The 15,518-nt window shown below is 34.4% G+C and overlaps 1 protein-coding gene across 6 annotated transcripts in view; it reads left to right on the top strand.

Annotated features, from left to right (window-relative positions):
* LOC106150733 (ATP-dependent translocase ABCB1) overlaps positions 1–15,481 on the top strand; it is a 37,650-nt gene extending 22,169 nt beyond the window's left edge. For 4 of the 6 annotated variants that reach the window (XM_087013609.1, XM_087013606.1, XM_087013608.1 and 1 more), the window contains 19 exons: positions 343–468; positions 769–972; positions 1,325–1,495; positions 1,835–1,996; positions 2,172–2,199; positions 4,193–4,210; positions 5,944–6,110; positions 6,447–6,587; positions 6,873–6,989; positions 7,209–7,286; positions 7,573–7,656; positions 8,234–8,437; positions 9,939–10,039; positions 10,310–10,450; positions 10,753–10,909; positions 11,548–11,745; positions 12,226–12,432; positions 12,640–12,786; positions 13,205–15,481. In XM_087013609.1, coding sequence (XP_086869735.1) covers positions 343–468; positions 769–972; positions 1,325–1,495; positions 1,835–1,996; positions 2,172–2,199; positions 4,193–4,210; positions 5,944–6,110; positions 6,447–6,587; positions 6,873–6,989; positions 7,209–7,286; positions 7,573–7,656; positions 8,234–8,437; positions 9,939–10,039; positions 10,310–10,450; positions 10,753–10,909; positions 11,548–11,745; positions 12,226–12,432; positions 12,640–12,786; positions 13,205–13,411 — 2,658 coding nt within the window. In that variant the 3' untranslated portion in view covers positions 13,412–15,481. Of the gene's footprint in view, positions 1–342; positions 469–768; positions 973–1,324; positions 1,496–1,834; positions 1,997–2,171; positions 2,200–4,192; positions 4,211–5,943; positions 6,111–6,446; positions 6,588–6,872; positions 6,990–7,208; positions 7,287–7,572; positions 7,657–8,233; positions 8,438–8,520; positions 8,725–9,938; positions 10,040–10,309; positions 10,451–10,752; positions 10,910–11,547; positions 11,746–12,225; positions 12,433–12,639; positions 12,787–13,204 lie in introns of all 6 variants that reach the window. The other 2 variants (XM_087013605.1, XM_087013607.1) reach the window with 2 other exon arrangements.
* The last annotated feature ends 37 nt before the right edge of the window (positions 15,482–15,518 follow it).

The raw sequence follows: 15,518 nt of genomic DNA, 5'->3' as shown, positions 1-15,518 counted from the left end.
AATCAATGTTTAGATGACCACAGTCTGTTTAAACCCTTGTAGATTTTCTCACTCTGTATATATACGTTCATATATATATATATATATATATATATATATATATATATATATATATATATATATATATATATATATATATATATATATATATATATACACTGTGTATAATTCTGCATATATACATAAATATACTGTGTATAGCTTTACATGCATACATAAACTGTGTATAATTCTGCATATATACATAAATATACTGTGCATAGCTTTACATGCATACATAAACTGTGTATAGCAGGTAGCATATATACTGAACCAGACCCCTGATTGGCTGCTATGTTCCAGGTACTGGACGGGTTTAACTTGACAGCCACCAGAGGGCAGACTGTGGCCTTGGTGGGGTCATCTGGCTGTGGCAAGTCCACCTGTATCCAGTTACTACAGAGGTTCTATGACCCAGAGGAAGGACAGGTCAGTGTCATCTTAGAATCTTTATTTTGAGTCCGCTGTTTTTACAGTGTAGTTTGCTAAATGCCATCTGTGTCTTTGGCCAAATATTACATGTCAGAAGTCAAGTGTACGAGTTTTTAAATAAGAGAGACCTTAAATTAAGGAAAAATTAATCATGAAGTTTGCTTTGTAATGGTGGCTAGCATTACAGACTGTACATGTGACATTCATAAGTAGAAAAGATGTTTTGGCACTTAAAAAAACAATGTTTTTGATCAATTTGAAAAGAAAAATGTTGATGAATTTTACATCTTTCACCAGGTGTTCCTGGATGGTGTAGACATCAAGGACCTGAACATTAAGTGGTTAAGGAACCACATTGGTGTAGTCAGCCAGGAGCCCGTCCTCTTTGCCACCACCATTGCAGAGAACATCCGCTATGGGCGGGATGGGGTCACTCAGGAGGAGATTGAGAAAGCAGCCAAGGAGGCCAACGCCCATGACTTTATTTCACAACTACCTGATGTAAGTGGATTTTTTTTCTGTTTTTGAAAAAAAAAAAAGCAGCAGTACTGGATTTTCTATAAATGTGCAAAAATTGGGTTTATTTGGAGGATTTTTTTAGCATTCACAGGTCCAAGCTATTGTCGTTTCAAATTATGATTGTTATTGTCATAGTTATACACATGTAATGTAATCCTGAAATGAAGACACCAAAAGAGATCAAAATCAACTTTTAAGCCTTCTTGTGAAAACAAAGGTATATTGAGTTACAGCAGATATAATGTTTTGATATATTTCAACTAATAATGAAATGTTTTAGACAGCCGTCATTTGTTTCTTCATAATTTTCATGATCCTAAATTTTCCTCTGTAGCAATATGAGACCCTGGTGGGGGAACGTGGTGCTCAGCTCAGTGGAGGACAGAAACAAAGAATTGCCATCTCCAGAGCTTTGGTCAGGGACCCGAAAATCTTGCTTTTAGATGAAGCCACGTCTGCTCTGGACACTGAGAGTGAGGGGATTGTCCAGGCTGCTCTGGACAAGGTACACATCCACTTTATTTTAGCCCTTTAGGTTGCCATTATGACTGTATCCACTGAATTTATTTTTCCAACAGTCTAAGAATGATTAGTTTGCAAGACTGGTAAAGGAGTTTATAGATATTCTAAAAATGGGTACTGGTTGAGAAAGCATGTCTTTGTAAGTGCCCTAAAGAATTGTGGAATCTTTAAAGGATGAAATTTTGGAATAAAGTAGGAAGTTATTAGTATATAGTTCCTTTTTTATGGAGGGGGGAAATGTAGCTCCAGGAACATATAAAGTGAGTTTTTCTTTTTTTAAAAAAAATGTCTCAAAAGTTCTCCATTAAAAATTGTTCTATAGGTACGTCAAGGGAGGACAACATTGGTGATAGCCCATCGTCTGTCCACCATCAGGACAGCAGATATTATTGTGGGTCTTGAAAAGGGCGTGGCTGTGGAGCAGGGGACACATGATGAACTGATGAGCAAGCAGGGAGTTTACTACACACTGGTTACCATGCAGGTAAGGAGGCTTCTCTCTCTTTCTCTCTTTTCCTGTCTCACTTGTCATTCTTCAAGCATGCTCTGAATTTTTAAGTTCTTGATTAATCTTTTTTCCAATTTGGTTAAAAGATTTTGATTAAATCAAGATAGTTAACTTTCCATTGTTTCTAACTATTTATTTTCATCATTTTCAGTCTCAGAAGAAGGATCAGGAATCAGATGGTGTGTATTATTTGTTAGTAGTTGCAATGTTTTATGAGACAGTACTCAAAAGATTTTAAAAAGTTAATAATCTTTTTTTTTCCCTTTTGTATATTTAACACTTTTTGAATGCTTGATAACCATTGTGACAACTTACCACATTTGTGAGATCCAACAACTACTAACATTAAAATATTAAAGTCATAATAACTCTTCATTTTGGCCAAAAATTGGATTTTCCTGGAGTAAACGGCAATTTTCCCGTACTTACCAATGGTCAGCGACCCCATTCCTGCATTCAAAGTTAATCCAGGGTTTTTTTCCTAAACGTACGGTTTTTTGTTAAAATCTCTTAAGAGATTTTAACTGACGGAGCTCTCTCTGACATCGCATAGTCACTGTTGACCTACTTAAAACCGCGGGAAAAGCAGACAACAACAACACTATATAAGATTCATGAGATATATTCGTCTTTTTGTTAAAAATACATAATATCCACAATGTGTGCCGTTCTGGGCTTTTTGTTATCCGACGCACTGTACAAAAACTCGCAACTTACGTCTGCGTCCGCATTAATGCGTTTGGCGCCATATGTTATTTTGGTCTCGAATGAACGCGAGAATCCGCGTGACACCATTACGTCATTAGCAACGAATGCCTTGATGGAAGCTTCGAAAGCCCTATTGACAAGCACAGATTTTAGTTTTACTACAATAACGGCGTTTTAGTGGTAAAATACAATAGAATATATTTCCATGCGTTGTTTACAATGTATTTCATGCGGAATTTTGAATCTCAAAGGAAGAGTTATTATTGCTTTAAGTTATATATAATCAATATCTTCATTAAATGATTTCTGTTTTTGCTTTTCAACAATCAGTCCAGGGTAGGTGAAGTGACTTTATTCCATGTACGGTGTTTGTATTTTACCTTATATTTGATCCACATTATCCCCAGCTCCTTGCCTTTGCTGACCTGAAATGATTTATTTTATTTTAAGCTTTTTAAATTATTTATTGTGTCTTATTTATTTTTATCTTAAATTATTTTATTTATTTTAAATTTTTTTTTGTAATTTTTATTTATTTATTTATTTATAATAATAATTATTATTATTTTTATTATTTTATTTATTTATTTTTATTTTTTTGCTGTCATGTCATACAAATTTTATTTGAAGGTTTTGGTTGCTTTTTTATCCCGATCCCATGTTTGTTTCAGTGTATATTGTACATTACAGTGCATCAAACCAGGTTCAGAATTTTGTTGATTTTGTTTTTGTACGTGAATGTGATATTACATTTGATTAGGTTTTATCACCAGTATATGTATGTGTATAAGCTAAATGATACAAACACCCACACACCCTCTCCCAATATTCTGTAGTGGTAGGTTTGTGCAAGTATACAGGAACATGTGAATGAGAAATAGTGTAGTTCTTAAAGTTCATCAGCCATTCTCTGTGTGTGTGTGTGTGTGTGTGTGTGTGTGTGTCAGAGAGAGAGAGAGAGAGAGAAAGAGAGAGAGTAGATTGGCAATAAGGATTAGTTCTCTACTTCTACACAGTCAACAGTATTTCCCTTTCACAGATGTTAATTTGAGAGCAATTTTTGGAGGAGTTGCTTTTTTTGTCTGTATGACTGAAAAGCCTGCTCCTAGTGGGATGTACAAGTGAATTTATGTAATCGACTAAACTATTCTTTTTTTCAGACTCTTCAGCATTTCTTTTAAACTATATATGGAATAGTAAAATGCCTTTGATTTGAAAGTCACTTAAGTCTGTGAATGTGGACTGTCAGAATAAAATACTAACAAAGTTTGCCGTTTCTCTTAAGGATAATGCATTGATCAGTCTGAAACTGTCTATAATTCTTTTGAGATTTGGTGTATTGATACAGATAATGAATATAAATTCTTTATGATGATAAAAACTAACTCTTACTTTCATTGTGTTTGATATTTTATCTAGTATTTATCTTCTTAACATATAACATTTCTCATTTCTTGCATCAAGCTGCTGTGGAAGAATCGGGTATGTCTGTGATGAAGAATTAAAAAAACATATATATATTCTTTTCACTTTTTTTCTGTTATGAAAGTTTCAAGATTTTTCTGTCGGTATGCCTTTGCTTTAGTTCAAAGATGGTATTATAAGATCTGATCCTGCTGTGTAAAGCACCTTATTTTACATTGAAATTTTTGTATACATTAAACACATTGAGCTTATTTTAAAAAAAGGAAAAAATGCCTATTAAAAATTGCTATTAACAGCTCAAAATAAAATCTGACATCCAAAGGTGAATTGGGCACTTAGCAGAGCAGAAAGAACCCCATGTGAAAAGTCTTTGAAGTTATCTGTTGCTTTTGTCCTTGTGACTGATTATTCCCAATTTATCATAATTGTTGCTTTTGCATTAGTATTTCTCATACAAAATGGCTGGAGAGATGTCTTTAAAAAGAAGATAAATTTTGCTAATTCAAAAAATTGGAATATTGGCCTCTGACTTCTGTAACACTTCTTAAAACTCTCCACCTGTTTTGTTTTGGAATTAAGGCTTTGATCAAGAGACTGTTGTGTGTGTGAATAAATATTATTGCATCTTCAACATATTAGCTTTCTTCTCCACTGATTGATGAGGGTCATTTTTTTGGCCTCAATTAGTAATTGTAATAACTTAAACTGGAAATGGTCTTTGTCACCATTATATCTGATAACATTCACATAATATTATATAATATTATAAGATTCTTGGTACAATAGAACACTGGGTGGTTGGCTATTTCCAGTTAAAGTTAGTGCATTTTCCCAATAGTGACATTTCTTTCCTCATTTTAGTTAGTTATCATGTTAAATTTCATTTGCAGTTTCCCATTTTTACTGTAAATATAATTTTTTTTTTCAAAAAAGTTTTCAAAAATTAGATATAGAACTGAGCTCACTCCAACATAGAATGCTTTAGCCAAATTCAAAGCATTGTTTTATTAGTTTGCTTTAAAAAGAACAAAAATAATATAATATAATATGATATTGTTTTTTACCAAGTGTATAATTGATTTGGTTCAAAATTTTGATTTTGTTGGACTTGTGTATCTCTTTGGTTAAAGAAATGTTGTCCTGCAGTGAGAACAGGTTTATATATATACATGTATGTATATTTATGTGTATGTTTTGTCCTGTCTGAAATTGTAAGCTTTTTGGTGCCTGGACTCTTTAAAGAGATTAGACTTTTTAGCATGAAAAATGTTTTTGTAGAAAATTTCTATGAATTCAGGATGGTGTAAATTAGTCAGCTTATCAGTATCATCAAAACCAATTAAACAAGCTTTCTGCTTTGGTTATTGTACAAAATGGTTGATCTCATTTACCTTGCCAAGCAGCTTAACTGATGAAAAAACTGAACAGCAGCTAATTGGTACTTCATACACTGTACACCACATGACATGTACAGGTTTAAAATTCCTTGTCCTGACAGTAAGATATGGAAAAAAATGCATGTCATTTTGCTTACATATTTAAGCAGTATACCAAAAAAAAAAAAAAAAAAAAAAAAAAAATAGTCACTGCTTGGTCGATTTTTCTTTGGTCTTTGGCTTTGCCTGATTACAAAAGAGTGCTTAAAAAATTATCAATTTTTTTTTTTTTTGAACAATCATTTTGCAATATCACACTATCATTAAACAATCTTGTAGATAAAGACTTTTAATATTTGATGGATGAGAACAGTTTTTATTCAACCAAAATTTTATCTTGCAATTTTTTTCCAGACGAAGATGAGGAGGAAGTGATTCCAGAAACCAAGACATCTGAATTGGACCGTTCACTGAGCCATCGTGATAGCCAGCGCAAGTTTAACCGGATGACATCTGTGGCCTCAGTGAAAAGTGAGGCAAAGGAAGGGGAGAAGAAAGAGAAAGAGGAAGAAGAAGAAGAGGTGAGATAGAAATCAGAAAAATGATACCTTGACTGTAAGATGGTTAGTCTATCTGTAGTAAAGGTCAGTATACTAACTACATCAAAAAATTCAAGTTGATTTTTTTTCTTTTTCAGAAACAAAGATTTAATCATAATACTTTAGTTCTTGAGTTCAAACTGCAGTGTATATATTTCTCATTGGGAACTGTGATAGCTGCGTTATTTTCTTTAAACGCTTCTTTTCATGTCTATAAGTGCCTTGATTGTTAATTACAAAATTATACCAAAGTAACAATACTTTCTTTAGGCATATATTGTATGGATATAAGATAATGCTCTATTTGTTTTGTTGCAGAAATTGCCAGACCCTCCAATGAAACGTATTTTCCGTCTGAATGCCCCAGAGTGGTTCTATATTCTGATTGGTTGTTTCTCTGCTCTCATCAATGGCGGCATACAGCCAGCCTTTGCTATCATATTTGCCGAATTCTTGGGAGTAAGTAAACATTAACTTTAAATTTTTATTGTAAAATAATGATTACATTGAAATTTGATTTTATTTTCTTTATGGCAGGCAGGATTAATTTTATGCTGTTTTGGGATATATTATTTTTGACAGTGGCGTTCTGTTCTCAGATAATGATAAAAGAATATTATATATATTTTGGAAATTTAACATGATGCTTTTAATTCAGTATTTAAGGTTGATAATTTTACGTTTACTTACATTTTTAACATAATTAAAAAAATCAGTAATGAGTTTGTCTTCCTCTCTGTTCAGGTGTTTGTGGAATATCCAACAGAAACCCATGCAGACAAACAGGCAGAGACCACTTTCTTGTACTCCATGATACTGTTAGGCCTGGGTGTGCTCTCCGCTATTGCCATGATTTGCCAGGTATTATTTGTTTTATAATATATGGCCATATTCACAACAGAGGACTAACTAGACCGTGGATCAAATATGGTCAACCCACTTGAACAGTTTTCTGATTTTAGTTTTTACCTTAGAAACAGATGTCATTAAATGTGAAACAGATAGAAAATTAATGCACATAAATATATACATCCACATTAGATGAATGCAAATTGAGGTGAATGTTTCACTATCTTTTAGGTGTTCTTCTTTGCTGTTTCTGGAGAAAACTTGACACTGAGACTGAGGCAGTTGGCATTTAGGGCCATGCTAAGACAGGTAAGTTCAATTCTCTCCCTCCTTCCATCTCCCCCCACCCCCACACCCCCAAAAAAGCCACCACCATAAATGATAAAATTATCAATTATCTTACTATCTTTTATTATACCCCTGGCAGGATACATTTTTAGTCTTAATCCACATGGCTTGATTTATCCCTGTTCATTAAAAATTACTTCTTTAAAAATTAATTATTTAACAATTTCAGCAGCTAAGTATTTGAACTATTTTTTTACCACAATTATCATCTAAAAAAGCACTTTCTCAGACTTGATTTCTCTCTCAGGACATTGCCTACTTTGATGACCATAAGAACAGCACGGGGGCCCTGACCACACGGCTGGCCACGGAGACCTCTGCAGTACAAGGGGTGTGTAGCTTCTTATAGCTCAGGTGTAGATTCCAACTTCAAGGATGTTTATGAACATACATTTGAAAGTCCTTTATGTCTATTTATTTAAAATTGAAGCAAGTTTAGTACAGTTCTATGATGTTTGTATAAGTGTTCCATCCATCTTTTAGTTTTAGATGAATTTTTATGATCATGATAATAATTATTGTAATATTTTAAATTATCACAATATTTCTTGCCATGAAAAGACCAAGAAATTATAGAATAACATATTTATTTAGAAAAGGTTGTACTCTAAGAACTGAGATATTACTGTGGACATATACACTGTGATAGCAGTGATTACAGTATGGTTCAGACAGTGCAATGTTTTTTTTTCTGAATTTTAATGACTAAATGACCTGAACCGATGAAAGGATTTCTGAGTATTAAGGCAGCATTTTGACGATACTTGTGTATAGTGACATATTATCACACACTGACTGTATTTATTTTCTTACAAACTTTTGTTACAACGTTTATTATAAAGCTTGTTTTATTAGATTTGTGCATTAACTTAATACAATTTTATAACCTCTTTTTGCAACAATTTCAGGCCACAGGGGCTCGTCTCGGAACAATTATCCAATCAATTGCGAACATGGGAACTGCCATAATTATCGCTTTTGTCTTCAGTTGGGAGATGACTCTTCTTATCATTGCTTTCCTCCCCTTCATTGCTGTGGGGGGAATGCTAGAAATGCGCCTCATGTACGGGGCAACCATCAGAGACAAAGAAGCTCTTGAGAATGCTGGGAAGGTACATTGTTTGCATGTTGGCCAATAGATGGCATTACTGTCTAACTCTCCTGTTTTGTTTTCTATCTCTCTCTTTTACTATAGGCTACTGGAGCTCGACTGGGGACAATAGCTCAGTCTATAGCTAACATGGGGACGGGTGTAGTCATAGCCTTCATATTCAGCTGGGAACTAACTTTACTAATCTTCGCATTTTTGCCCTTTATCGCAATTGGTGGGGCACTGGAGATGAGGATTATGCAAGGAGCCATAATCCGCGATAGAGCTGCCCTAGAGAATGCTGGGAAGGTACATGTACAGGATTTCCAACTCATGCTTGTTCAAATTGAAAGTTTGATTCCGAAATTCTGAGATTCTGAGAAATTCTGAGATATAAATTGGTTATAGTCACTATGTCCTCGGATTCAAGCTCAAAATTGTGTTAAAATTGATTCATTTATATTTTGATATTGGCAACACAAGGATCACCTGTTTTTAAGATTGATTTGGGCAGTGATGTTCCGTACTCTATAGATATGCAAATTAAACTAAAATCTTAATTTTACACTGCAATAAGAAAATTAACAAGCATGCATGTCTAAAGTCATCATAAAAAACGTCAATCATAATTTGATTATAAACAGTGGATTTGAGGTTAGAAATTTTTTTGGTATGTGGAAATCCAGCTTAATTTGCCCCATGAATTTTTGATCCTGTCAGCAGGAACCTTTATTTAGATCCCACAGCTGGTGACTTTGGGTATGGTAGAAAAGATAAGGTTAACAGTTATAGCAAATTGATTCTAATTACTAAAAACTTTGCCACTTTCTACTGGTTTAATTTAACTGCCCTTATCTCTGTCTCTTTTAACGTTACTTTTCTAGTTAATACTCTGTATTATATGTTTTTGTTTCTATTTTATCCTTAGCTTGGTGAATCAGATTCAAAATAAAAATGATAAAATTAAGTTGGGATAAAATTGGAAGCAAAATTTCAGGACACAAAGTCTTAAACAAATTTGCAAGAAGTAGTTTTACCATGCACATAAGGTCTACTGACAAATTCAATACTCCTTTGCAAACATGAATTGCTCTTGCAAATTTGTAATGAAAAATTTGATTACAAACTCTGTGGGACTGTTTTCTGCCAACTGAGGAGTTTGTTGCATGCTCGAAAATTTTGCTATCCAGTCCTGTCTGCCTGTGTGAGTGTATTGCTTTCTGTACATTGGTATTAATTTGACCTACAGGTAGATTGCTATAAAATACTTGTATCATGTTAGCATTGATCTTCCTTGTTTAGTTTAAATTTGAATACAAAAGCGTTTAAAGGTTAATGTCTGTTTTATTATGGCATTAGTATTGTTTAAATGTATTGTTCAAGGATTTCATGTATGTAAAATTGTACTTCAAAATCTAAAGCTTAACATATGTGTTGTGTACATTAACCTGTGGTGGCAGGTATATACTGTAACTATGTGCAAGTTCTACATGTGCCTGTTAACACTCCATATTCCTCTGCAGACTGCCGTGGAAGCCATTGAGAACATGCGCACTGTGGCCTCTCTCACCAAGGAGGAGAAGTTCTACCAGCTGTACAAAGAGAAGCTAGATGCTCCTTTCAAGTAAGTTGTTTTTTTCCCAAATGTAGAGAAAGGTGTATTTAGAATGTTTTAATGGCTGTGGGAATATTAATTATTAAGAAAGGCTTTGGCGAGGAATGTATTGACTGTAAAGAGGTAAATGTTCACAGATTTTATTATTGATTGCATGTTAAGTAGTATGGTCAAGTTTAAATTGTGTGTGTTCATGTGTGTGTGACAAAAATGTGATCATTTGGTCACTTTTTTATGGTCATTAACAGCTCTAAATCATGGAGATTTGTATTGTTCCAGGACAAGCACAAGGCAGGCTCATCTGACAGGGCTAACCTTTGGATTCACGCAGGGTGTTTTGTTCTTTGCCTACGCCGCTGCCTTCAAATTTGGGGCCTTCCTCATCGATGATGGCAGGAGAAACTTTGAGGACATTATGAAGTAAGTGTTGTTGTCAGTGCTAGGTTAGAATCTGACAAATAGTTCAGGTGAGAATTTTGAGATCATGGTGGGGGATATGGGAATTGTGGTGGATGAGAAATGTGTTGGGTGAGACGAAAGAGAAATGTTAATTTAATGTGTTTTGTGTACCAGTTAATGATTAGCAAGGCTCAATACAATTTGAGTTGTGGATCAGATATTGTTTTAGTTCATCCCAGTAAGGGTGATAACTTTATGAATTGTATTATTCTCTGATGTTGTGTTAATCACAGAGTTAATCCCTATATTCTCTTCATTCACAGAGTATTCTCAGCAGTTGTGTTTGGCGCCATGGCACTGGGTCAGGCAAGCTCCTTTGCTCCAGACTACAACAAGGCCAAGATAGCTGCCTCCAAAATATTCCTGCTCTTTGACAGGGAGCCGGAGATTGATAGCTATTCCACAGAGGGAGAAGAGCCGGTAATATATTTATAATCAAATCCTCATTTAACTTGGAAATGTTTTCAACTGTTTTGCAAATGGTAAAATTACACTCTTTCAGGACAGTTGGTGGTTTCAGGCTAGTTTTTATATTGATAAAGCTGTTAAATAACAAACTGCAATCATACTTAATGGAGTGCCAGGCATAATCTAGTAACATCTAGCATGTCTCTACTGTAGAAGACATGCTAGATGTTACTAGCATGTCTCTACTGTAGAAGGAAGTACTAGCAGTAGTATTTTGTTGACTTATTGGTCCATATATACAAATTTAATTGATGAGATAATGATGCAAAATTTCAAGGTACAACTTCTGCATCAGTCCCAACTAACACATCAGAACACAATGTTAAGGCACGTTTCCTTCCCCAGTCTCAACTAACACATCAAAACACAATTCATCCACCAGTCTCAACTAACACATCAAAACACAATTCATCCACCAGTCTCAACAAACACATCAAAACACAATTCATCCACCAGTCTCAACAAACACATCAAAACACAATTCATCCACCAGTCTCAACTAACACACCAAAACACAATTCATCCACCAGTCTCGACTAACTTATCAAAAGAGTACATCTTAAAGTTGTTGTTTTTTTTCCCCTCTACAGGCCTCATTCCAAGGCGATATCGAGTTCAAGGACACCCACTTCAACTACCCGTCGCGTCCCAATGTGAAGGTTCTCCGTGGACTGGACGTCCAGGTGGGCGCTGGTCAGAGACTGGCCCTGGTGGGCAGCAGTGGGTGTGGCAAGAGCACCACCATACAGCTACTGGAGAGGTTCTATGATCCTCTCTCTGGAAATGTGGTAAGTGTGGCCTCGTTCCTTCCTTTGTGATGGTGTAGGAGAGATTGTGGTGGGTGATATCTCTGACTGATGCAGGATTGCAAGTTGTCTAATTTAAAGCATGTACTCACCTTTTAATGGAAGGATGAAAGCTGAATTGTATATATTGGTTTTGGAAAATAAGTGGAGGGCTGAAGTGAGGGGGTACTATTTCTGCCTATGGGATATGCAGTATTTCAATATTAATTATCATCTTCATATTATGTACTAGCTGGTGATGTGTTTGCAGATTTGTCATTCTGCTTAAATATGTTATAAGTTCTTTGAATGAATTTGTGTTGAAAGCCTTTAGTTATTTATTCATATGGTGCTTCTGACTCTTAAACTGGGCATGGTTATTCAGTAGTAATATCTGTTCTAGGTGCTTGACAAACTTCAAATAAATCACATAACCTCTGCTTTCACATAACTCAATTTTTCCATGCAATTTGGTTTTCTCAGTTGCTGGACAAGCGTGACACCCGGAGCCTGAACATCTCGTGGATGCGTAAGCAGATGGGCATAGTGTCCCAGGAGCCCATCTTATTTGACTGCAGTATTAAGGACAACATCTGTTACGGTGACAACAGCCGCCAACCTGAAATGGCTGAGGTCATCGAAGCTGCCAGGAATGCTAACATTCACAGCTTCATCGAGAGTTTGCCTGATGTAAGGAATAGGGTCCTCCTTTACGAAGGAATTTAATCCTCAAGATTGGTGTTAATGTGAAATTTAAAACTTCGGATTAACTTTGACCTAGATTCCAAAGAGTTCTCTAAGAGTTAACTAATGTGATGAAATTCAGTGCAAAGAAAATGAAATATTGGCACTAAAAAGAGTTGTTTGAAATTTCATTATATGATTAACTGTTCGCAGGGTTACGACACTAATGTGGGTGACAAGGGAACTCAGTTGAGTGGAGGACAGAAACAGCGTGTCGCCATTGCCCGTGCATTGCTTCGTAACCCCAAGATTTTGCTGCTTGATGAAGCCACGTCTGCTTTGGACACGGAGAGCGAAAAGGTGAGGACATTTAATCAGTTGATAAATGCAAAGCTGATAATGTGTGAATGTTTTATTTATTCACTTAAAGTATATTATGTGCATGAATGAAACTTCAGGTTGTCATCTTATTCATTAACTAGAAATACACTCAGAAAGGGCAGACTTGTGGCAAGGCAGATCAGTTCTCATTGTTTATTTATGGACCAAAATCTACCATTTCAAGTCTGCCCATTTCTGACCTATCCTGAAAATTTTATCAAAATCTGCCCATAGCTTTTCAAGTGAGGTATGTTAACTAACAAACCAACTAAGACAAAAACAAAGGTAATATGGTAGGTAATAAAGCAATTTTATCAAATGTTTCATTGAAATTAAACTTTTAAAATGACACTTATGGAAAAAAAACTCAGTTGTTGTCATCTTTTGCCATTTTCAGGTCGTCCAGGAGGCTCTGGACCGCGCCCAGGAAGGAAGGACGTCCATCGTGATCGCACATCGCCTTTCCACCATCCAAAACGCCGACATGATCGCCGTCATCCACCACGGGAAAGTGCGTGAAATTGGGAAGCATGCGGATCTCCTGGCCAAAAAGGGGTTGTATTTCAAGCTGGTGAATCACCAGTTACATGACCATACTGAGTAAACTTAGAGCCAGTATTAATATGTTGCTTTACTGGGTGTATATTTTGATAACATCTAGGTCTGCTTGATCCAATTTAAACCCATTTTGACCAGTTTTTCGTGATTTTAGTGCATTGAAAACTGATTATAATAGGGGTTAATATCATATTTATCACAGTGACTAAACTTGTGAACACTATTTAATTGGGTTTGTTTAATGTCAGCTGCTTATCGTATGATTTATTTTACAGTCAAAACTTACAATGAATAGGAATGTATGTATAATTAATAGAGCGTTTTAATTTATTAAGAAGAAACATGACCCAACATTACACAGGCATTGTTGATCATTAATTACAAGTATTTTGTTGTTTTTTTTTTCAATCTTTAAAGAAAATTTGAGGATGTAAATGATTAAGATATTGGTATGCATGAAAAAAAAAGAGTGAATTTGGTACAGAATTAATTTTTATTTATTTTTTTTTTTCATTTGAATATTTTGTTATTAGAACTTGCGGTAATTGTAGTTAATGCTTATCTCTGATCACGCGTAAAAGGTCCACAAATATAAGCAACTGTCACTGCCATTGGGGAGGTGGATATTGGAAATGTCTATCTCTGCTCTCACGTCAGATCTTAATTTAGAGTATGAAAAACCTGAATGAAAGTTGTATTCTGTAATTTACATGCACCCCAAATCCTAATTTAATTGGTTATTAGTTTGTCCTTGAGGTTATTACTTTATCAACTAACTAACTGGGGTTGGGAGTTTTCCCATTGGAGTACTGAGTGTCTTAATTACCTTCAATAAAATATATCAACAGCATTTTGGTTAAAAAAAAAGGTTAACTAAATTTCGTTTTGAAGCGTCTGCAATTTTGGAGTTTGTTCTTTGAAACTCCAAAATTACAGTGCTTTGTTACTATGTGCTACTTCGTGTGCATAGGTATAATATTTGTACATATGTATAACTGTCTTTACTTACATATTGAAGTTCGTGTCACTGGCTTTTGTTATTGAATACTTATACATTAGTTGTTTTGTATCAGCTTTTTTAACATTGTAGTGTTCTCACTTTTTTGTTATTGTATTTTTTTCCAAAAATAAAATTAAAAAAAAAAAAAAAAAACAATAGTAAATACATTCCATTTTAAGTGGCAGGGAATTTCAAGTATTGACTTTTATTGTTCACATATAAAGAAGCCAAGTTATGTTAAATACTTAATGATGGATGCCACAAATTGGGCAGGTGAAGAGGTGGCTAACTTATAGGATTTATGCTTTAAAGACAACTACAAATAAAAAGAAACTCATCTTGTCAACAATTGATATCAAATGCGAATCACTGTTTTGCCAAAGTCAAAATATTTTGAGGTACAATTTCAGAGAAAATGTTTTCTTTACTGTACTGAGGTGTAATGAACAGGTACACACCTTTGTTGTATTTCAGTAATCATACTGGAAGACTGTATCAGGCAACAGTTGAACAATATTGTGATATATTCAATACCATCCTTAGTGTGTACAATAACTTGCAGATATATATATTTATATCTACTAATATATTTATGTGATATATTCAATACCATCCTTAGTTTGTACAATAACTTGCATATATATATATATATATATCTACTAATATATTTATGTAAAGTTCATGATTTTTTGTCTGTATCTGACATATAATCATGGATGGATACTTTCCATTAAATAATAAAAACATCAGTTACCCACATCCTCAACCATTACAGTACTTACATACTAACAATTTATGAAATATGTATTTTTAATATTAAACAATAACCAAGGTTTCAGTCTGTAAGTCTACTGATAGAATCAAGTATAGTGTGTTAAAACCAGTTACCCAACCAGGTTGTTATTGTATTATATTATAGAGTACCAAGGTGATTTTCACAAAGCACAACTCACTTTATGACACTAAAATGTAAAAAAAAAATGTTCCATATTGTTGTATTAATTTATATTCACTGGTTACGTAATTTGATAGTTTCCACAAATTGAATGCAATTGGTGTATGGAGTGGAATTGTACTTGTGATTTTAGACATCTCAAAATAAATAATAGGAAGTAATTTGTCTTGTTGTCTTTCATAAAAAAAATTAAGATCA

This window comes from Lingula anatina, chromosome 5, assembly GCF_051362555.1.
Source record: "Lingula anatina isolate TDL-2025a chromosome 5, LinAna3.0, whole genome shotgun sequence".
Taxonomy (NCBI): Eukaryota; Metazoa; Brachiopoda; class Lingulata; order Lingulida; family Lingulidae; genus Lingula; species Lingula anatina.
Note: the sequence above shows the minus strand (reverse complement) of the source record. Positions and strands in the feature narration are given on the sequence as shown.